General features: G+C 55.3%; 3 protein-coding genes and 1 non-coding gene across 10 annotated transcripts in view; 2 read left to right on the top strand and 2 right to left on the bottom strand.

Moving 5' to 3' along the window:
• The window catches only part of PSKH1 (protein serine kinase H1), a 36995-nt gene extending 30405 nt beyond the window's left edge, over positions 1 to 6590 (top strand). For 3 of the 5 annotated variants that reach the window (XM_074401742.1, XM_074401752.1, XM_074401746.1), the window contains exons 3-4: positions 473 to 535; positions 4259 to 6590. In XM_074401742.1, coding sequence (XP_074257843.1) covers positions 473 to 535; positions 4259 to 4576 — 381 coding nt within the window. In that variant the 3' untranslated portion in view covers positions 4577 to 6590. The remainder of the gene's footprint in view (positions 1 to 472; positions 536 to 4258) is intronic. The other 2 variants (XM_039478007.2, XM_074401762.1) reach the window with 2 other exon arrangements.
• A 133-nt stretch (positions 6591 to 6723) lies between these two features.
• On the bottom strand, positions 6724 to 8807 carry CTRL (chymotrypsin like). The gene is made up of 7 exons (XM_003936325.4): positions 8649 to 8807; positions 7992 to 8095; positions 7815 to 7894; positions 7621 to 7702; positions 7287 to 7467; positions 7068 to 7201; positions 6724 to 6991 (listed from the first exon to the last, which is right to left on the bottom strand). Exons 1-7 carry the CDS (start codon positions 8698 to 8700, stop codon positions 6830 to 6832), a joined length of 795 nt encoding a protein of 264 aa, XP_003936374.1. The 5' UTR covers positions 8701 to 8807; the 3' UTR covers positions 6724 to 6829.
• A 2299-nt stretch (positions 8808 to 11106) lies between these two features.
• PSMB10 (proteasome 20S subunit beta 10) lies at positions 11107 to 13494 on the bottom strand. 3 transcript variants are annotated; one of them, XR_745987.3, is made up of 8 exons: positions 13302 to 13494; positions 13018 to 13105; positions 12833 to 12930; positions 12579 to 12719; positions 12199 to 12314; positions 12029 to 12087; positions 11407 to 11581; positions 11107 to 11282 (listed from the first exon to the last, which is right to left on the bottom strand). XR_745987.3 is itself a non-coding variant. In XM_003936322.4 (8 exons), the coding sequence occupies exons 1-8, from the start codon at positions 13355 to 13357 to the stop codon at positions 11171 to 11173; spliced, it is 822 nt and encodes a 273-aa protein (XP_003936371.1). In that variant the 5' UTR covers positions 13358 to 13492; the 3' UTR covers positions 11107 to 11170. The 3 variants fall into 3 exon arrangements, 2 of the variants coding, with proteins under 2 accessions (XP_003936371.1, XP_010345104.1); XM_003936322.4 differs by having other exon boundaries at positions 11407 to 11558; positions 13302 to 13492; XM_010346802.3 differs by lacking the exon at positions 11407 to 11581 and having other exon boundaries at positions 13302 to 13493.
• An 850-nt stretch (positions 13495 to 14344) lies between these two features.
• LOC120361916 (U6 spliceosomal RNA) lies at positions 14345 to 14451 on the top strand. The gene has a single exon (XR_005577953.1). It is a non-coding gene; the product is annotated as a U6 spliceosomal RNA (small nuclear RNA).
• The last annotated feature ends 1065 nt before the right edge of the window (positions 14452 to 15516 follow it).

Genomic DNA, 15516 nt, shown 5'->3' with positions numbered 1-15516 from the left:
CAGAGCAGAGGTGATGCCCTCCTCCCAAAGCTCCTGCTCGTCCTCCTCTTGGAGCAGGGCCCGGCCTTCACTCATGCAACAGCCTCCCAAAGTGCTGGGATTAGAGGCATGAGCCATTGACTTCTCCAGAGACTGTAGAAAGAGTGGAGGCCGTGACTCCGGGTATGGAAGCTGTTCTCTGATCCCAGAGCAGGGGGAAACCTGAGAGTCTGGGGCCAGAGCCAGTGATATCTTAGCATTTCTCTCTGTGCCTCATGCTCCACATCAGCCCAGAAGCAGGTGGAAGCCTCAGAGAGACTGCCCAGGTGGGTGTTGGCACCTTTGCTGTCAGCCAGCCAACTGAGGCCATGTGTATCCCTGGTGTGGCCTCAAATAAGTATACTGGGGCACAAGTTCTGTCCTTCACCAGAACAAACAGTTGTGGAGACTAAAGGCCATGACTGTTCATAATTTTCCCTTTTCTCCTGCTTAGAATGCTTCCTGGCCAGACAGTCCTTGGCTGACATACATACTTAAGTGGCTCCAGGGGAAGCAGGTGGGTTGGGCTGCTGGTGTTGAGCGCTTTCTTAGGAGGTTCTGAGTTGATGTGGGGCCCGAAGCATGGCTGTGGGCGAGTGTGGAAAGCCTTACTTTTCTGAGCCATGTGGGAAGCCTCAGCAGGGCTCCCAGACTGAGGCCTGTTATTCTGGAGGTTACTCTAAGACCCTGCCTCACTGTGAGCTGGATGAAGACTACCTTCTTGTCTTCAGCCTGACTTTCTTCTGTAGGTTCCTCTGTGTGCAAGGGTTAGGCTGGGGGCCATTGGCACAACCTGGTTCTCAGGTCAGGACGACCTGAGTCACATTAGCTTGGGGGACCTACCCGGCCCAGCTGTTCACAGTTCTTCAAAGATGGGGAGATCTGGAACCTGCCAGAGAGGCCAGGCCAGCCCTCAGACAAATGAGTCCATCTGCATTCTGCACACAGCCACACATCCACAGTAATTGGTGAGGCAAGAATCTTGGGGAGCAGGGGGAGAGGGATCGATCTGGCTCGCTTTGGCACTAACGGGCCGGCCGCTCCATGAGCAGCAGGGGTTGATGCCTGGTGTGAGCCTGTGTCACTCTGAAGATGGATACACTTAAGCCCATAGGGCTGGTCTGGGGAGAGGCCCCTCCAAGACTGCATTGGTGACTGGTTGGGAGTTTTGGGTCCACAGTTTGGCTGGGTGTGGATGTGAAGTGGGGAAGCCTCCATTCTGTCCATGTTCAGGCTCCTAGCCTCTGTAGGGGAGTTGCCCCTCTTTTGTCTTGGCTGGACCAAGGGGCAGGGGCAGAATCCATGTCTCAGCCCTGTTGGGACAGCCTGGGCTGCCAGTCCTGTCTTGGGGCTGTTCCATCAACAGGCCAGGCTGAGCTGCAGCGTGCTCCCTAGTGAGTTCAGCTTTTCCTGGAGACTGTAGAAAGCCAGCAGGCAGCACAGGTGTCCCCTGACCCACTCTACTCAGCTGGGTATGTGCTGTCTCCATTAAGCTGCTTTCTCTCTCTCCAGTGGGTGATGGGGGCTACAGTGAATGTCTGTGGTCTGGACTGGCTGCCCTCAATAGTGGTTCCTAACGTTCAGAGGGCAGCCATGGAGCTTTCTTTCTTTTCTTTTTTTTTTTTTTTTTGAGACGGAGTTTCGCTCTTGTTACCCAGGCTGGAGTGCAATGGCGCAATCTCGGCTCACCGCAACCTCCGCCTCCTGGGTTCAGGCAATTCTCCTGCCTCAGCCTCCTGAGTAGCTGGGATTACAGGCACGCGCCACCATGCCCAGCTAATTTTTTTGTATTTTTAGTAGAGACGGGGTTTCACCATGTTGACCAGGATGGTCTCGATCTCTTGACCTTGTGATCCACCCGCCTCGGCCTCCCAAAGTGCTGGGATTACAGGCTTGAGCCACTGCGCCTGGCCTGGAGCTTTCTTTTTTTTAAAAAAAAATTTTTAATTTTTTTTCTTCTTTGAGACAGAGTCTTACCATATTGCCCAGGCTGATCTTGAACTCCTGGGCTCAAGCAGTCCTCTTGCCTCAGACTCCCAAAGTGTTAGGATTACAGGCAAAAGATACTGCGCATGGGTTTTGGGGATTTTTTGGGCTGTGATCCAAAAGGTGTTGTGGCAGCTGTCTAGTCCAGTTGCCCTGCATATTGGCCTCAATACTTCAGTATAAATCTTGAACAACACAAGCCCCCAGGGGACTTACCTGCCTGCATGGGAGGGCTGTTGCTGTCTGTACCCACACACAGCCCTTGGATAATAAGGTATCTATGGGCCTCCATTGGCTGCATGCTACTGGGCCCTGACTTTCCTCCTCCTGAGGGCCAGCATCTCCCCAGGAGTCACTGGGTGCTTCTGGCCCACTGGTGAGGATGAGCCCATTAGGTGTGTTTGGAAATGTGGTTCCGCTGTTGCTCCCATTTCAGCTCAGTAAAACTTGAAATAACCTTCCAAAGAGCGGGTGTGGACAGCAGCTGCAGGTAGCCCCGGCCCTTCCTCAGAAGTGTGTTCTCCCTGCTGCACCCCTCTACCGACTTCCCCTGGGTAGGGGAAAAGTTGGAGGTCAAGGGAGCCAGACTAGGGGTAGCATTAGTCAGTGGGTATGCGTGTCTGCTAGATGGCTGTGCACCTGCCCTGAAGGAGGACTCTCAGATCCTCCCTAAGCTCCCTAGAGGGCATGTTCAGCCATTCCTTAGGGCGAAGGGTACCATAGGTGGAACAGGCAGACCTCAGCTGGCAGGAAGGAAAGTGATGGTGTTCTTAGCATCCCTGTTGAGCCATCTACAGCAGGCTCAGGAAAGATCCTAGCCGCCTACCCTTGGGGGAGCGTCAGAAGCCATGCTAAAAGTGCCCCTAGGAGATGGAGGACACAAGGACCCACCTGACTGAGCCCCATGGCCTGGAAGCAGCTCCAGGAAAGGGTACCCATCTGACAGCAGCATCGTGGGTTGTTACTTACCTCTGCCTACTGAGCACTTCCTATATGTGCAGCACCAGGCACTGGGGTTCATCCAGCCCAGCATGATCTCATGGGAATAATAAATGAACATGAAACTGCAGTCTTCAAGGTACAGCTGGAATAATTGCTGGAAGCACTGGGGGCTAAGAGGGAGTCTAAGCAAGTGTCCTTTATCCTGAGAACCAGAGGATCTAGCCAGGTGAAGACAGCCATGAGTCTGAGGCCCAGAGACAGACAGCTGCTGGGTGCAGGGCTAAGACAAGGCAGCCCTAGGCGAATGTGGCAGAGCGGGCTTTATGGAGTTTTTCCCGGGAGACAGAATGTACTAAAATGAGACTGGCGCACAGCACTGCCAGTAGCCCTTTGTGGCTTAAAGAAGTCATATGCACTGCAGGGTGCCATTGAGAAGGGTCCTGGTTCCTGCCTGGTCCCTGGAATTCCCTGCCCTCAGCAGACTGGGAAATCTAGTTGCCTTGAATTATTTCCTTTACTCCCCATGCCGGGAGGTGGAGTCAGAGAGCAATGGTCTCCTACCACTGTAAGGACTAGGAAGTTCCCCTCTAAGTGGCCTGATCCTGGTCATCCAGGGATTGGAGCTTCAGTCTGACTTAGGATGTGGTGGGAAAGTTTGAGTCATTCTCTCACATTCCCCTGAGTTATAATTCTCCTGGGGTAGGTTGGGGGGATCCTAGCAGAGGCCATCTCCCTGAGCCAGGCTTTGGGTCCAGTGCACCATAGAAGTTTGCTCCCGGGGCTGGGTGCAGTGGCTCGCGCCTGTAATCCCAGCACTTTGGGAGGCCAAGGCGGGTGGATCACGAGGCCTGGAGTTCAAGACCAGCCTGATCAACATGATGGAACCCCATCTCTACTAAAAATACAAAAATTAGCCGGGTGTGGTGGCGTGTGCTTGTAATCCCAGCTACTCAGGAGACTGAGGTAGGAGAATCACTTGAACCCGGGAGGCAGATGTTGCAGTGAGCCAAGATTGAGCCACTGCACTACAGCCTGCTGACAGAGCGAGACTCCATCTCAAAAAAAAAAAAAAAAAAAAAGTTTGCTCCCTGGGAGGGTGGACAGGTCCTTTCCTTCCTTGCCAGACTCCTCATCACCCCAAGAGCAGTCCCTGTTCAGCCTAGGCCGGCACTGGGTGGGGAGGCCCCAAGCGATACATGGAGGAGGGGCAGCACCTCTCTCAGGAAAGTACAGGGACGCTGGGTAGTGGCTTATCCAGATGGGGTGGGCAGTGATGGGTGTTCTTGCTCTAATGCTTGTCCTTGGTCTCTAGCCCTGGCCTAGTGTGTCCAACCTGGCCAAGGACTTCATTGACCGCCTGCTGACAGTGGACCCTGGAGCCCGTATGACTGCACTACAGGCCCTGAGGCACCCGTGGGTGGTAAGCATGGCCGCCTCTTCATCCATGAAGAACCTGCACCGCTCCATATCCCAGAACCTCCTTAAACGTGCCTCCTCGCGCTGCCAGAGCACCAAATCTGCCCAGTCTACGCGTTCCAGCCGCTCAACGCGCTCCAACAAGTCACGCCGTGTGCGGGAGCGGGAGCTGCGGGAGCTCAACCTGCGATACCAGCAGCAGTACAATGGCTGAGCTGCCTGGCTGTGCGCACGTGCGGCACAGCCCAGCCTGGCCACACACTGTGATGCGCTCTGGCTCCAATGCCCTGTCTGGAGATAGGCCTGTGTGACCCGCAGTAGGTGAAGAATGTCTGGCGCCAGCCCCTTCTCTGTGCCTTCAGCAGCCCCTGTCCCCACCATGGGCCTAGGCCAGGTGTGAGAGAGTAGAGGTAGCCCAGGGGGCTGTGACCCACCCTGACCTTGGAGCTTGGCCTGGCACTGATAACCCTCTTGGGCAGCTGCTCTGGAGTTTTGAAGGGATAGGACCTGGCCTTCACTGTCTTCTTTGCCCTTTGGCTCTTCCCAAATCAAAGGGGGCCTGCAGTGCAGGGTGGAGGGTGTCCTGTGGCCTCAGGATCCTTTGGGACAGTTGCTTCTGGGACCCCCTTTCCTTCACAGAGCCCTCCTCCCTGGCTCCACACATACCCACACATCCTGATCCTTAAGACTATGCTCCAGTGGGAGATCCAGGTAGGCACAAAGCTTGTGCCCTGTCTCAACCGGTACCCCTTAGCTAGATCCAAATAGCCCTCCACCTCCCAGCCAAAATCTGTCTTCCTTCATGGTGCCCCCACGGAGCCCTCCTGGTTCCAGGACCTGCCAGGACCTCTGGTAGTGGGGCCATGGAGTGGACCTTCACCCTTTTGGACTGTGTGGCCATGCTGGTGGTCGGCTTGCCCAGGCTCCAGCCTCTCCAGACTGAGGGTGTCTCTGCCCACCAGCCCACTGCCCTTGGTGCCTTCTTTGTAGAGCCCACCACTACCTCCCTCTCCCCCTTGGATGCCCATTCTATTCCCCAGGTGCCTCCTTCCCAACTGGGGGTGGTTAAAGGGAGCCCCACTGCTGCTACCTGGGGGATGAGGCACCTGGGGCCAAGGCAGAGGGCAGGGGGCTCCTTTACATTAGGGTCCAGTGTCAGCCCGGGTTCTATCTTTTGGTGCAGCCCATTGCCCCTTCCCTTCAGGCTTTGCTGCTCCTTCCTCTGCAGCTGCACGAAGGCGCCATCTGGTGTCAGCAGGGGTATTGGCAGCCTGGGAGTGATCATTGCACTCCCATCATGCACACATGTAGTCGTCCGAGAGGACAAGAGAAAGGAGTTGCCGCACTGGGGTAGGGTCCCGGGCTACTCACCTCTCCCCTTCCGCTGAGCTTCTGTGCACCCCTCCCTGGAACTTAGCAATACTGTGTGACCTGCCTCTGAACCCTGGGTGCCTGGGGCACTGCCTTCTCACACCTGGTGTTGCCCCGTCCACCCTGTGCTGCTTCCCTTCACAGCATTAACCTTCCAGTCTGGGTCCCGCTGAGTCTCAGGCTGGAAGGAGCCCCTGTGGGAGGTGGGTAGGGTTGGGTGGCTGCTTTCCTAGAGGCCTGAGCCAGAACTGTCCCTATGGCTGTTGTGGTATCTCCCCCTACCACAAACCAGGCTGGAACCTGAGCCCCTCCCTCCACAGCTGCCTTCAGTGGGTAGAATGGGGCCAGGGCCCAGCTTTGGCCTTAGCTTGACTGCAGGGCCCCTGCCACTGGGGAAGGGTTTGGCTCTCACTCAGCTTCTACCAGTCAGCAGCCTGGGCCAGGCCTTCCTCTTCCTGTATGTGCCACCTCCAGTGGGAAACAAAACTAAAGCGACCACTCTGTACCAAGTCCACTGTGCCTTAGACACCCCCTCCTGTCATCCCCACTGCCCCCTGGACAGGAGGCAGTGGAAAGCCAAGCCCCATGGCCTCAGAATTTTGCCCCAGTTCCCCAAGTGTCTCTGGGGGCTTGAAGCCTTGGAGATTATGTTTTCTCTTGCCTAGGGTAGGCCTGGTCCTGAGGGCAGGATCGGGGGTTTGGAGATGTGGGCCTTTGACAGACCCTCCTGGGCTTTCATGCCATGGACCGTGGATGGAGAATGTGCAGTTATTTATTATGTGTATTCAGTTTGTAAATGTATCCTCTGTATTCAGTAAACAGGCCGCCTCTCCAGGGAGGGCTGCCATTCATTCCAACAGCTCTGGCTTCTTGCTGTAGAACCAAGGGGTTGCCCTGGAATAGGGCATGGCTACTCTAAGAAGAACCACTACTACTCAAGGAGTCACTCAGCCCCTTCCATGCCAGAAGTCCAAGTAGGGAGTCAGACCCTCAACAGCCTCTCCTTTATTCTGAGCCAGAAAGACAGACAAAAATGCATGATGGGACAGGGCCCGAGTCTTTAATGGGTGGAGCTGGGGAGGGGCCCGTGGTGGGCTCAGTTGTAGGCTATGACCTGGTTGATCCAGGCGCTGAACTTGCTAACTCGGGTGTACATAGCAGGTGCGCGCACATTGCAGTCGTTGGTGCCCCAGGAGACGATACCAATAAGCACCCACGTGTTTCCCTTCTGGCAGACAAGAGGGCCTCCAGAGTCACCCTGAGAAGGAAGAGGGAGGGAGAAGTGAGTGTGGGGGGTTGGGAGGTGTACCAGAGGATGGGGTGCCATGGCTCACCTGGCACGAGGAGGCACCTGCGCCACCTGCACAGATCATAGAGTCAGTGATACGTGAGCCCCAGTACTGCTGGCACTGATTCACAGTGACCAAGGGCAAAGCCACCTGCTGCAGACGGGCTGGTGTCACATTGCCTGTGGGGCAGGAGGGGTGGTCAGGCTGGGCCCAGAACACCAGTCTTCACCTCCTCCCGCCCTGAGCTTTGGCCTGAGTTCTTACCCACACCACTGAGGCGACCCCAGCCGGTGGTGACACATGTGAGGCCTTCAGTTAGAGCCTCGTTCGAGGATGCCAGGCAAACTGGTGAGATACGTGTTGTGTACTGGGCTGGCGAGACGAGCTTCAGCAGTGTCACGTCATTGTTCATGGTATTGGGGTTCCAGCCAGGGTGTGTAATGGCCTGTGGGGCCAGAAGCAGGCTTTGTTGGGCTGGGGTGGGTCCTGGCAGCTGGGGCTGATGGGTGCTGAGTGGGGTGTCCTGAATTCCTTGTTCCCAGTGCCCACCCACCTGCACTGCCCACTCTTCCTCCATGTCTGCAGCCTAGGCACTCACCCGAGAGATGGACAGAACCTGCAGGGGCTCTGCGTTGGATGATCGGTCATACTCGCCCAGGACAACAAAGTGACGGCCAGGGCTGCCAGGAGGTGGGGTTAGGCAGCTGCAGGGAGGGCAGACCAGGAGGGGGACAGCCAGGGGAGGAGGCAGGAAGAGGTGAGGGGTGGGGTAGGTGGAGTGAGGGCGCTCACCTGACATTGCAGTGGGCAGCAGTGACCACCCAAGACTGGCTGATGAGAGAACCACCGCAGAAGTGGAAGCCGCTGCTGTCCTGGGGTCAGGGCTCAGAGATCAGAGTGGGGATAGGCTGCTCAGGCTGCCCCTAGGCATGACATACCAGGACCCTGCCCACCCCTCTAGTGGTGTACCTGCAGGGACACCTGCCAGGGCCAGGAGCCCGGCACTGCATTCTCCCCGTTGACAATCCTCTGGCTGAAACTCAGTGCCGGTTTGATGGCAGGAACACCGCAGCCTGACCATTGGGCTGGTAAGGACCTGCTTCCCAGGCCTCAGCCTGCCTTTCCCCACCTCCTTCTCCTGGGTGCCCCAGGCTGTGCACCCTGGAGAGGTTTGTAGAGAGGGTACAGCACTACCCCTTCCCCAGCAGGGTACATGCAAGTACTTTCGGGCCCCACAGCTATCTTGGTTTCCCCATCCAACCAGTCCCCCAGTTCCGCCATTCTCCCCGCTCTTGCTCCAGCCTAGTCCCATTGTTTCCCATCTCTACCCCTGGTCTCTTTGACCTCTCCAGACCTGAACAGATCAACATTCTTCCAGCCAGAGGGTTCTTTCTAAAAGACATGGACAGGTCTTCCTGTCTCAGCTTCCTAAACCATGCCCACCCTACTCTTGCCCCCTCCCATCCTTGCAGGCCTGTTCATGCTCCCCTGCCCTGGCACATCCTGTTTCCTTTGCTCACTCTGTCTACCTGCATCCCTTCCAGCCAGCTTGGCCCCTTCCCTGGGCTGTTGCTGGGAGCTGAGTTGCCCCCAGGGCTGAGTTAGGGCTGGTCCTGGCCCACTCACCCCAGGAGGAGCTGAGGAGAACCAGGCTTAGAGTCAGGCTGAGCAGCAACATCGTGGCAGATGTGAGGTTGGGAGCTGGGCCTGGCTTTATGGGTGTTCTTGTCCTTGAGCTAAAGCTCCAGGCCTGAGGCCAGGCCAGCTGTGTAGACTCAGTCCCCTCTCATGATCCAGTCAAGACAGGCTCTTTAGGCCAAGGTGCCCTAACGCAGGCCTGGACTTATCAGACAAGAGCACAGGTGTCAGGCTCTCACCTCTACCACCTCCCAATGCCTGGCCTCTAATTGGCTCCCTGAACCATCTCCCATTCTAATGTTGAGTTGTGGATACCGAGGACAGATGGTTTAATTAGTTCTATAGTGACAACCTGGTGGTTGGGATTAGAGGAGTCTCCCAGGGCTATCAAAGGCACCAGGCTCTCAGAAAAGGCTGCTCAGTGTCCAGGATGTTCTGACTGGTGAGGGCATGCTTACTCTAGTGGACTTTGCTGTGGGGTTCTGGCGGGTTGCGAGTCGTAACACATCATGGTTCCGCATCCATTTGGAACAGGAGTCACAGGTCTGCTGAGAGAAGCTGACTCTGACCAGCATGTGGTTGAGTTAGATACAAACCCGCATTTGTCTGGTGCTGAAGCCCCCACTCTAAACAATGAGATGATGCTTGTGAGGGGCAAAGTGTGAGCTCTTGGTGCCTGGCAGACCCTGGACTGAGGCTGCAGGTGGAGAGTGACAGCCATCAAATCTCTGGCAGTTCTCTAGGCCTTGGGGCTTCCATGGGCAAGCCCCTGGTGTCTGTAGCCCACTTGTTACTGAGCTGCAGTTCAAGCTTGAAGAGAGAAGATACCCTTTGTGCAAAGTTCCAACAGGTGTGTTGGCTGGCCTCCTGGGAGTGTGGGAGTGTGAGGGTTTTTTTTTTGTTTTTTTTTTTTTTTTTTTTTAGATGGAGTCTAGCCGGGCGCGGTGGCTCAAGCCTGTAATCCCAGCACTTTGGGAGGCCGAGGCGGGTGGATCATGAGGTTGAGAGATTGAGACCATCCTGGTCAACATGGTGAAACCCCGTCTCTACTAAAAATACAAAAAATTAGCTGGGCATGTTGGCACGTGCCTGTAATCCCAGCTACTCAGGAAGCTGAGACAGGAGAATTGCCTGAACCCAGGAGGCGGAGGTTGCGGTGAGCCGAGATCGCACCATTGCACTCCAGCCTGGGTAACAAGAGCGAAACTCCGTCTCAAAAAAAAAAAAAAAAAAAAGAGATGGAATCTAACTCTGTCACTCAGGCTGGAGTGCAGTATCATGATAACAGCTCGCTGCAACCTCTGCCTCCTGGGTTCAAGTGATTCTCCTGCCTCAGCCTCCTGAGTAGCTGGGACTACAGGTGTGTGTCACGCCTGGCTAATTTTTGTATTTTTAGTAGAGACGGGGTTTCACCAAATTGATCAGGCTGGTCTTGAACTCCTGACCTCATGATCCACTGCCTTGGTCTCCCAAAATGCTGGGATTACAGGCATGAGCTACCACGCCCAGCCAGCAAATGTAACAAAATACTAATTGTCAGGTCTGTGGTGACCTGACAGTATATGGGTATTCAATATACAACTCTCAACTTTTCAGTTACATTTACAAATATATGTAATAGAATGTTGGGGTGCAGGGAGCATAGTCAGCGGCCCAGGGATGTCCACCCTGGCATAGACCCTCCCTGGAGGCTGCGCATACACTCTCTGACAGTTCTGAAGCTCCAGTGGAATTAAGCTGTTCTCGCTGAGGGCAGGATGCTCTTGCTGGCAGCCAGCAGCCAGGCTTGAGACTCAGCGGGGGCCTAGCAAAGCTTTATTAGAGAAACGTGTCATCTCTCCCCATGTGAGTCCTGTGACCCCTATTGGCCTGGAAAAAGTTGGAGTCACAAGCCCAGCATGTGCAGACACAAGCCAAGCTTCTGTGAGCAGTGCAGGCATGCTTCATCTGCTGAGAGGTGTCACGGATAAGGAATGTTGCAAGGTTGAGGAGTGCTTGGTGAGACCTTGCGTTGCAGTCAGGGAGCAGCTCCTCTGTCAGCACTTTAGCCCCAGTGGGACCTGTGGGGGCCTGACTGAAAGGTATGGACTTTGTCCTGGGCCACTGAGGAGCCATGGAAAGTCTCTAGGAGGTGGTAGTACATGGGGTCTTTCAGGTTTTACAAGTCTCCAGTGGACCAGAGGGCAGGAGCAAGGCAGTGGTGTTGGCGGGGGAGCCAGAAGGAAGGTTCAGGTGGAGACAGGATGGGGGCGTTTCATCCAAGCCTGCAATGCTGGCAAGGGCTGGTGTTCTGGAGTAGTAGACACCTGAGGTGATGGGTAAAGGGCATCTCATAGGCCAGGCACTGGAGCTCTGGGAGGTAGTGGCCCCTGCGGAGACGCCTTAGCTACAGAGCCCTGCTGGCAGCCTGCCCACCCACTCCACTCAAGAATGACACAGTCATATGTTTAGCTGTTTGTATTTTCTGGGTTTATTTCCCCTTGTTCCAAGCTCTAAGCCTCAAGCCTATTTTACTCCACCTCCATAGCCTGCACGGTTTCCTCCACTAGCTCCAGAGTTAGTGGCTTCACTGTCTGGGTCAGGACAGCTGTGGTTCCAGGCACAAAGTGGTAGTGACCAGACCTGGGAGGGAGGAGGGACAGCTTCTGACTATGAGCCTGTCATGTGGCCCATCCCCTTCTTGCAGCCCCCATCTCTTCTGCTATGGCTCCACACACCCCTGTGGTCCCCAATCTCCAGCTCTCACCTCTTCACGGGCTCTGTGGGCGAGCTCAGTGTCCTCAGTAGCTTGGCGCCTGACTTCGTAATCACACATGCGTCCACATTACCCCCGGAGCCCAGGTCACCCAAGATTCCTGCAGTGATGGCTTCCACCAGCAGCCCCTGAGCAGCCTCCAGCTGCGGTGATGGGTGTGTGAGGCCTAATGGGCCCTCTGCTGTTAATTTAGGCTATAGCTTGGGGACTTGCCTGCCCACTCACCCAATCTGGTCTTGCCCCCCAAACCCCGACTGTGTTTCTCCCTCAGGGCCTTAGCCACCTTTGGGGAGACATACATCACCTGCTTCTATCCTAGCCCAAACAAAATCTTGGCTCTAGACATTGATATAGGTAGGACCCTACTGGTCCTTCCCTCCACCCTCGGTTCCAAAAGATCCTCTGTGAGCTTCGACTTCTTCCAGTCATCCAAGCTTTGGACGGTGTGGTGTAGGGATCAAACTTCTCTGCTCTTACTCCACTCACCCTTCAGTGGTCACCTCCTCCGACGAGCCTTCCCCCACCTCCACACTGGGTCAAGGTCCTGTGCTCCCCCAGCTCCCAGGTACACATCCCACCAGCGACCATATAGTGGGGAACAGAGGCTGCTCACCGTCATGTTCGGCTGGAACCGGTCTTCTAGCACCGCCAGGGCCGCGTCCTGGCCAGAGCCTGAAGGCAGGAGAAGCATCTGAAGTCAACGGCTGCCACCCGGTTTGGAGTAGAAGCCTGAAGCCAAGGTCACAGGGGCAGGGTTCGAGGAGAAGGGACAGAAGCGCTCACCCAGAGCCGTGAAGAGCATACGGCTGTAGGAGCCATGGGGATGTACACCGTAGAGCTGCGGTCCAGTCAGGTCTACGCCGCCCACGATCAGCGATGCACCCACGTGGCCCTGGTACCTGCTCGTGGATGGGCGGAGTCGGCCACAAGCGGGACCCAGGCCTCGGCCCTCTATGCCCCACCCGTGGGTGCTATCCCCGCCCCTTCCTGTGGCCCGGAGCTCGATAGCTGACATCGCCTCTTCCTTCAGCCCAGCTTCTCTTAGTCCTGCCTCTTCCGGTCACCTGGCCCGTCGAGGCCGCGCCCTTCTTTTGTTCCGCCTTTTTATTGGCCCCGCCCCTGCAACGGCCCCTCCTGGGGTCCTGTTAGCCTCGCCCCCGCACCGGAAGAGCGTCTGGCGCAGGATGCGGGTGACCGTGGGCACGCGGGGCTCACGGCCCGTGGATAACGCGTGTAGCTCCATCTTGGACGCCACCATCCGTGTAATCATCTCGGCGTCCGCGGCTACTCCAGCCCCACAGCAGCTGAGGGGAAAAGGGAGGATTGGCGTGGGCAGGGCTGGGACGTGCGGGGACCGGAGTGGGAACGAGGGGGCGGTTCTTTTTTGCGTGCCGGAACTAGGCTAGGGGAGTCTCACTAGATTTTGGGGGCGATGAAATGGATCTTTTCGCAGCTCTTGTCCGCCACAACAGAATCATTAGTGGCTCGCGTGTCGGCGCCCAGAATGACCCCGTCCTGAGGAGAGGGGGGAAACCGCATCCTCAGTGCCTGCTCGATGCTCCCGACTCCTCTCCAGCTCCCCAGTACCTCCCCGCGGCTTACTTGGAACACAAGGCCCGCGATGGTGGTCCCGGTCTTGCGTGCGTGAGGGACCTTGAGTCCCGGGAGGACGCGTTCCAAGGACGCATTTCTAGAAACGGAGGGGGGCGCCCAGGTTTCAGCTCTACTTCCAAGACCCCTGTTGCTTCCCCTAACCCGGTCCCAGTCTCCCTCGTCTTCTGGTGTAAGCCTGGAACCCGTCGCCAAACACACCTTCCCCCACCCCCAACCAGGAAAAAAGGCCACGACCAAGCAGAGGCGGTTTGGGAGTGACCCTCCCCCTTCACCTTTGGCAGTTCTCGAAGGAGAAGCCCCCTTGGGTCTCCAGGGCTGGCTCCAGCATCTTGGGGCAGGCAGAGCGGATTAGGCGTCGCGGGCAGACGGGTGGGTCAGACAAGTGGGGCCAGTGAGGAGCTGAAAAGTCCTCTGCTTGGCTCCACTTCTGTCCTTTCTGCTTTCACTTTCGTCTTTACCCTTCCTCAAAGTCCTTTGGCGGTTTTCTGCTTCTTCTCTTTCACTTTCGGCTTCACGTGTGGCTCTCAGCATTTTGGGTACGGGATGATGTTCCTTGCTGGACCCTTTGTGCTGCTCATTGAGTCCTCTGTTGAACAGAGGGACAAGTCTCTTCCCTTCTGGACAGTGTTTAGCTTCTCCTCCCCCTCCGTCTGAGCCCCCTGCTCTTATCCCAGCTTCAACTCTGATTTCCAGTCCCAACACCCTAAGGCTGTCAGAGCCTTGGCCAGGTCTCTGCATTGTTGTTGGCTGGCTACCCAGTAGCATCAGGCATGGCTGACTTTTGTTCCTTGTCACCTTTCTTCCAACTCTTGCCTCTTTTGTTGCCTTTACTCCTCTGCGAAACCACAAACAGAGGCTCAGTCAGCCGCAGGGATACTGGTCTTCCCATCTTCCCTGTCTCAGGTGCCATCTTCCCTCTCTCAAGAGGGTCACCATGACTGCTGGTTTCCACTCATGGCCAAGCCTTGTTATTTCACCTCCCAGTGACCTCTTGTCCGTATATGTCTTTCTTCTAGCACTTCTCATCTCAGCTAGCATCTTCTCCCACTCGGACATTGCACTGGCTTCCCTGGTTACTTCGCAATTCTTGCCCCTCACCTCAGGCTACACTTTAACCTGCAGAGAGAGTCTTTCTAAACTGGAAATCTGGCACACTGGTTTAAACCCTTCAACAGGCTGGGCCTGGTGGCTCACCACTGTAATCCTGGCACTTTGGAAGCCCAGGAGTTCGAGGCCACAGTGAGCCATGGATCACGCCATTGTACTCCAGCGTAGGCAATAGAACCTGTCTCAAAGCGGGAAAAAAAAGATTTGGGTGCTTGCTTCCGCAGCACATATACTGAAATTGGAACGATACAGAGAAGATTAGCATGGCCCCTGCGCAAGGATGACATGCAAATTCGTGAAGCGTTCCATATTTAAAAAAAAAAGTTACTAAAATTTTAAAAAGTTAAAAAAATTTTTTTAAGTTAAAAAAGATTTGGGTTTGAGCTTAAGAGCAGCATGCAGCTGCTGAAATGTTTACTTTTTATTTTGAGGAAGTCTCACTCCGTTGTCCAGGCTGGAGTACAGTGTTGTGATCTCGGTTCGCTGCAACCTCTGCCTCCCAGGTACAAGCAGTCTTCTACCTCAGCCTCCTGAGTAGCTGGGATCGCAGGCACACACCACCATGGCTGGCTAATTTGTGTGTGTGTGTGTTTGTGTATTTTAGAGAGATGGGGTTTCACCATGTTACCCAGGCTGGTCTTGAACTCCTAAGCTCAGGCAATCTACCCTTGGCCTCCCAAAGTGCTAGGATTATAAGAATGAACAACAGTGCTGGGCCTATTTTACTTTTTAAATTTTTTAATTCTCTTTTTTTTTTTTGGAGACAAGTTCTTGCTGTTATGCAGTCTGGAGTGCAGTGGTGCCATCTCAGATCACTGCAACCTCTGCCTCCCAGGTTCAAGCAGTCCTCCTACTTCAGCCTCCCTAGAAGATCTGACTGCAGGTGTGTGCCACCACACCTGGCTAATTTTTAATTTTTTAAGACTGGGTTTCACCATGTTGGTCAGACTGGTCTTGAACTCCCGACCTCAGGTGATCCACCCCGCCTTGGCCTCCAAAGTGCTTGGATTACAGGTGTGAGCCACCATGCCCGGCCAATTATTTATTTATTTTTTTTTTTTGAGACAGAGTTTCGCTCTTGCTACCCAGGCTGGAGTGCAATGGCGCGATCTCGGCTCACCGCAGCCTCCGCCTCCTGGGTTCAAGCAATTCTCCTGCCTCAGCCTCCTCAGTAGCTGGGATTACAGGCACGTGCCACCATGCCCAGCTAATTTTTTGTATTTTTAGTAGAGATCTCTCAACCTCGTGATCCACCCACCTCGGCCTCCAAAAGTTCTGGGATTATAGGCTTGAGCCACCACGCCCGGCCCAATTTTTAAATTTTTTGTTGAGATGGGGTCTTATGATATTGCCCCGGCTGGTCTTGATCTCCTGGGCTCA

The sequence above is a fragment of the Saimiri boliviensis genome, chromosome 1 (genome assembly GCF_048565385.1).
Source record: "Saimiri boliviensis isolate mSaiBol1 chromosome 1, mSaiBol1.pri, whole genome shotgun sequence".
In the NCBI taxonomy this organism is placed as follows: Eukaryota; Metazoa; Chordata; class Mammalia; order Primates; family Cebidae; genus Saimiri; species Saimiri boliviensis.
Note: the sequence above shows the minus strand (reverse complement) of the source record. Positions and strands in the feature narration are given on the sequence as shown.

Excerpts from the sequence above, each read along its gene's own strand:
- CTRL (XM_003936325.4), bottom strand. The coding sequence starts at position 8,700 with ATGTTGCTGCTCAGCCTGACTCTAAGCCTGGTTCTCCTCAGCTCCTCC. Across the intron at positions 8,096-8,648 it reads TCTCCTCAGCTCCTCCTGGG|GCTGCGGTGTTCCTGCCATC; the intron begins GTGAGTGGGCCA and ends CCCAATGGTCAG. Across the intron at positions 7,468-7,620 it reads AGGTTCTGTCCATCTCTCGG|GCCATTACACACCCTGGCTG; the intron begins GTGAGTGCCTAG and ends CTGGCCCCACAG.
- PSMB10 (XM_003936322.4), bottom strand. The coding sequence starts at position 13,357 with ATGCTGGAGCCAGCCCTGGAGACCCAAGGGGGCTTCTCCTTCGAGAAC. Across the intron at positions 12,720-12,832 it reads TTCATCGCCCCCAAAATCTA|CTGCTGTGGGGCTGGAGTAG; the intron begins GTGAGACTCCCC and ends TTTTCCCCTCAG. Across the intron at positions 12,088-12,198 it reads TATGCTCTTCACGGCTCTGG|GCTCTGGCCAGGACGCGGCC; the intron begins GTGAGCGCTTCT and ends TCCTGCCTTCAG.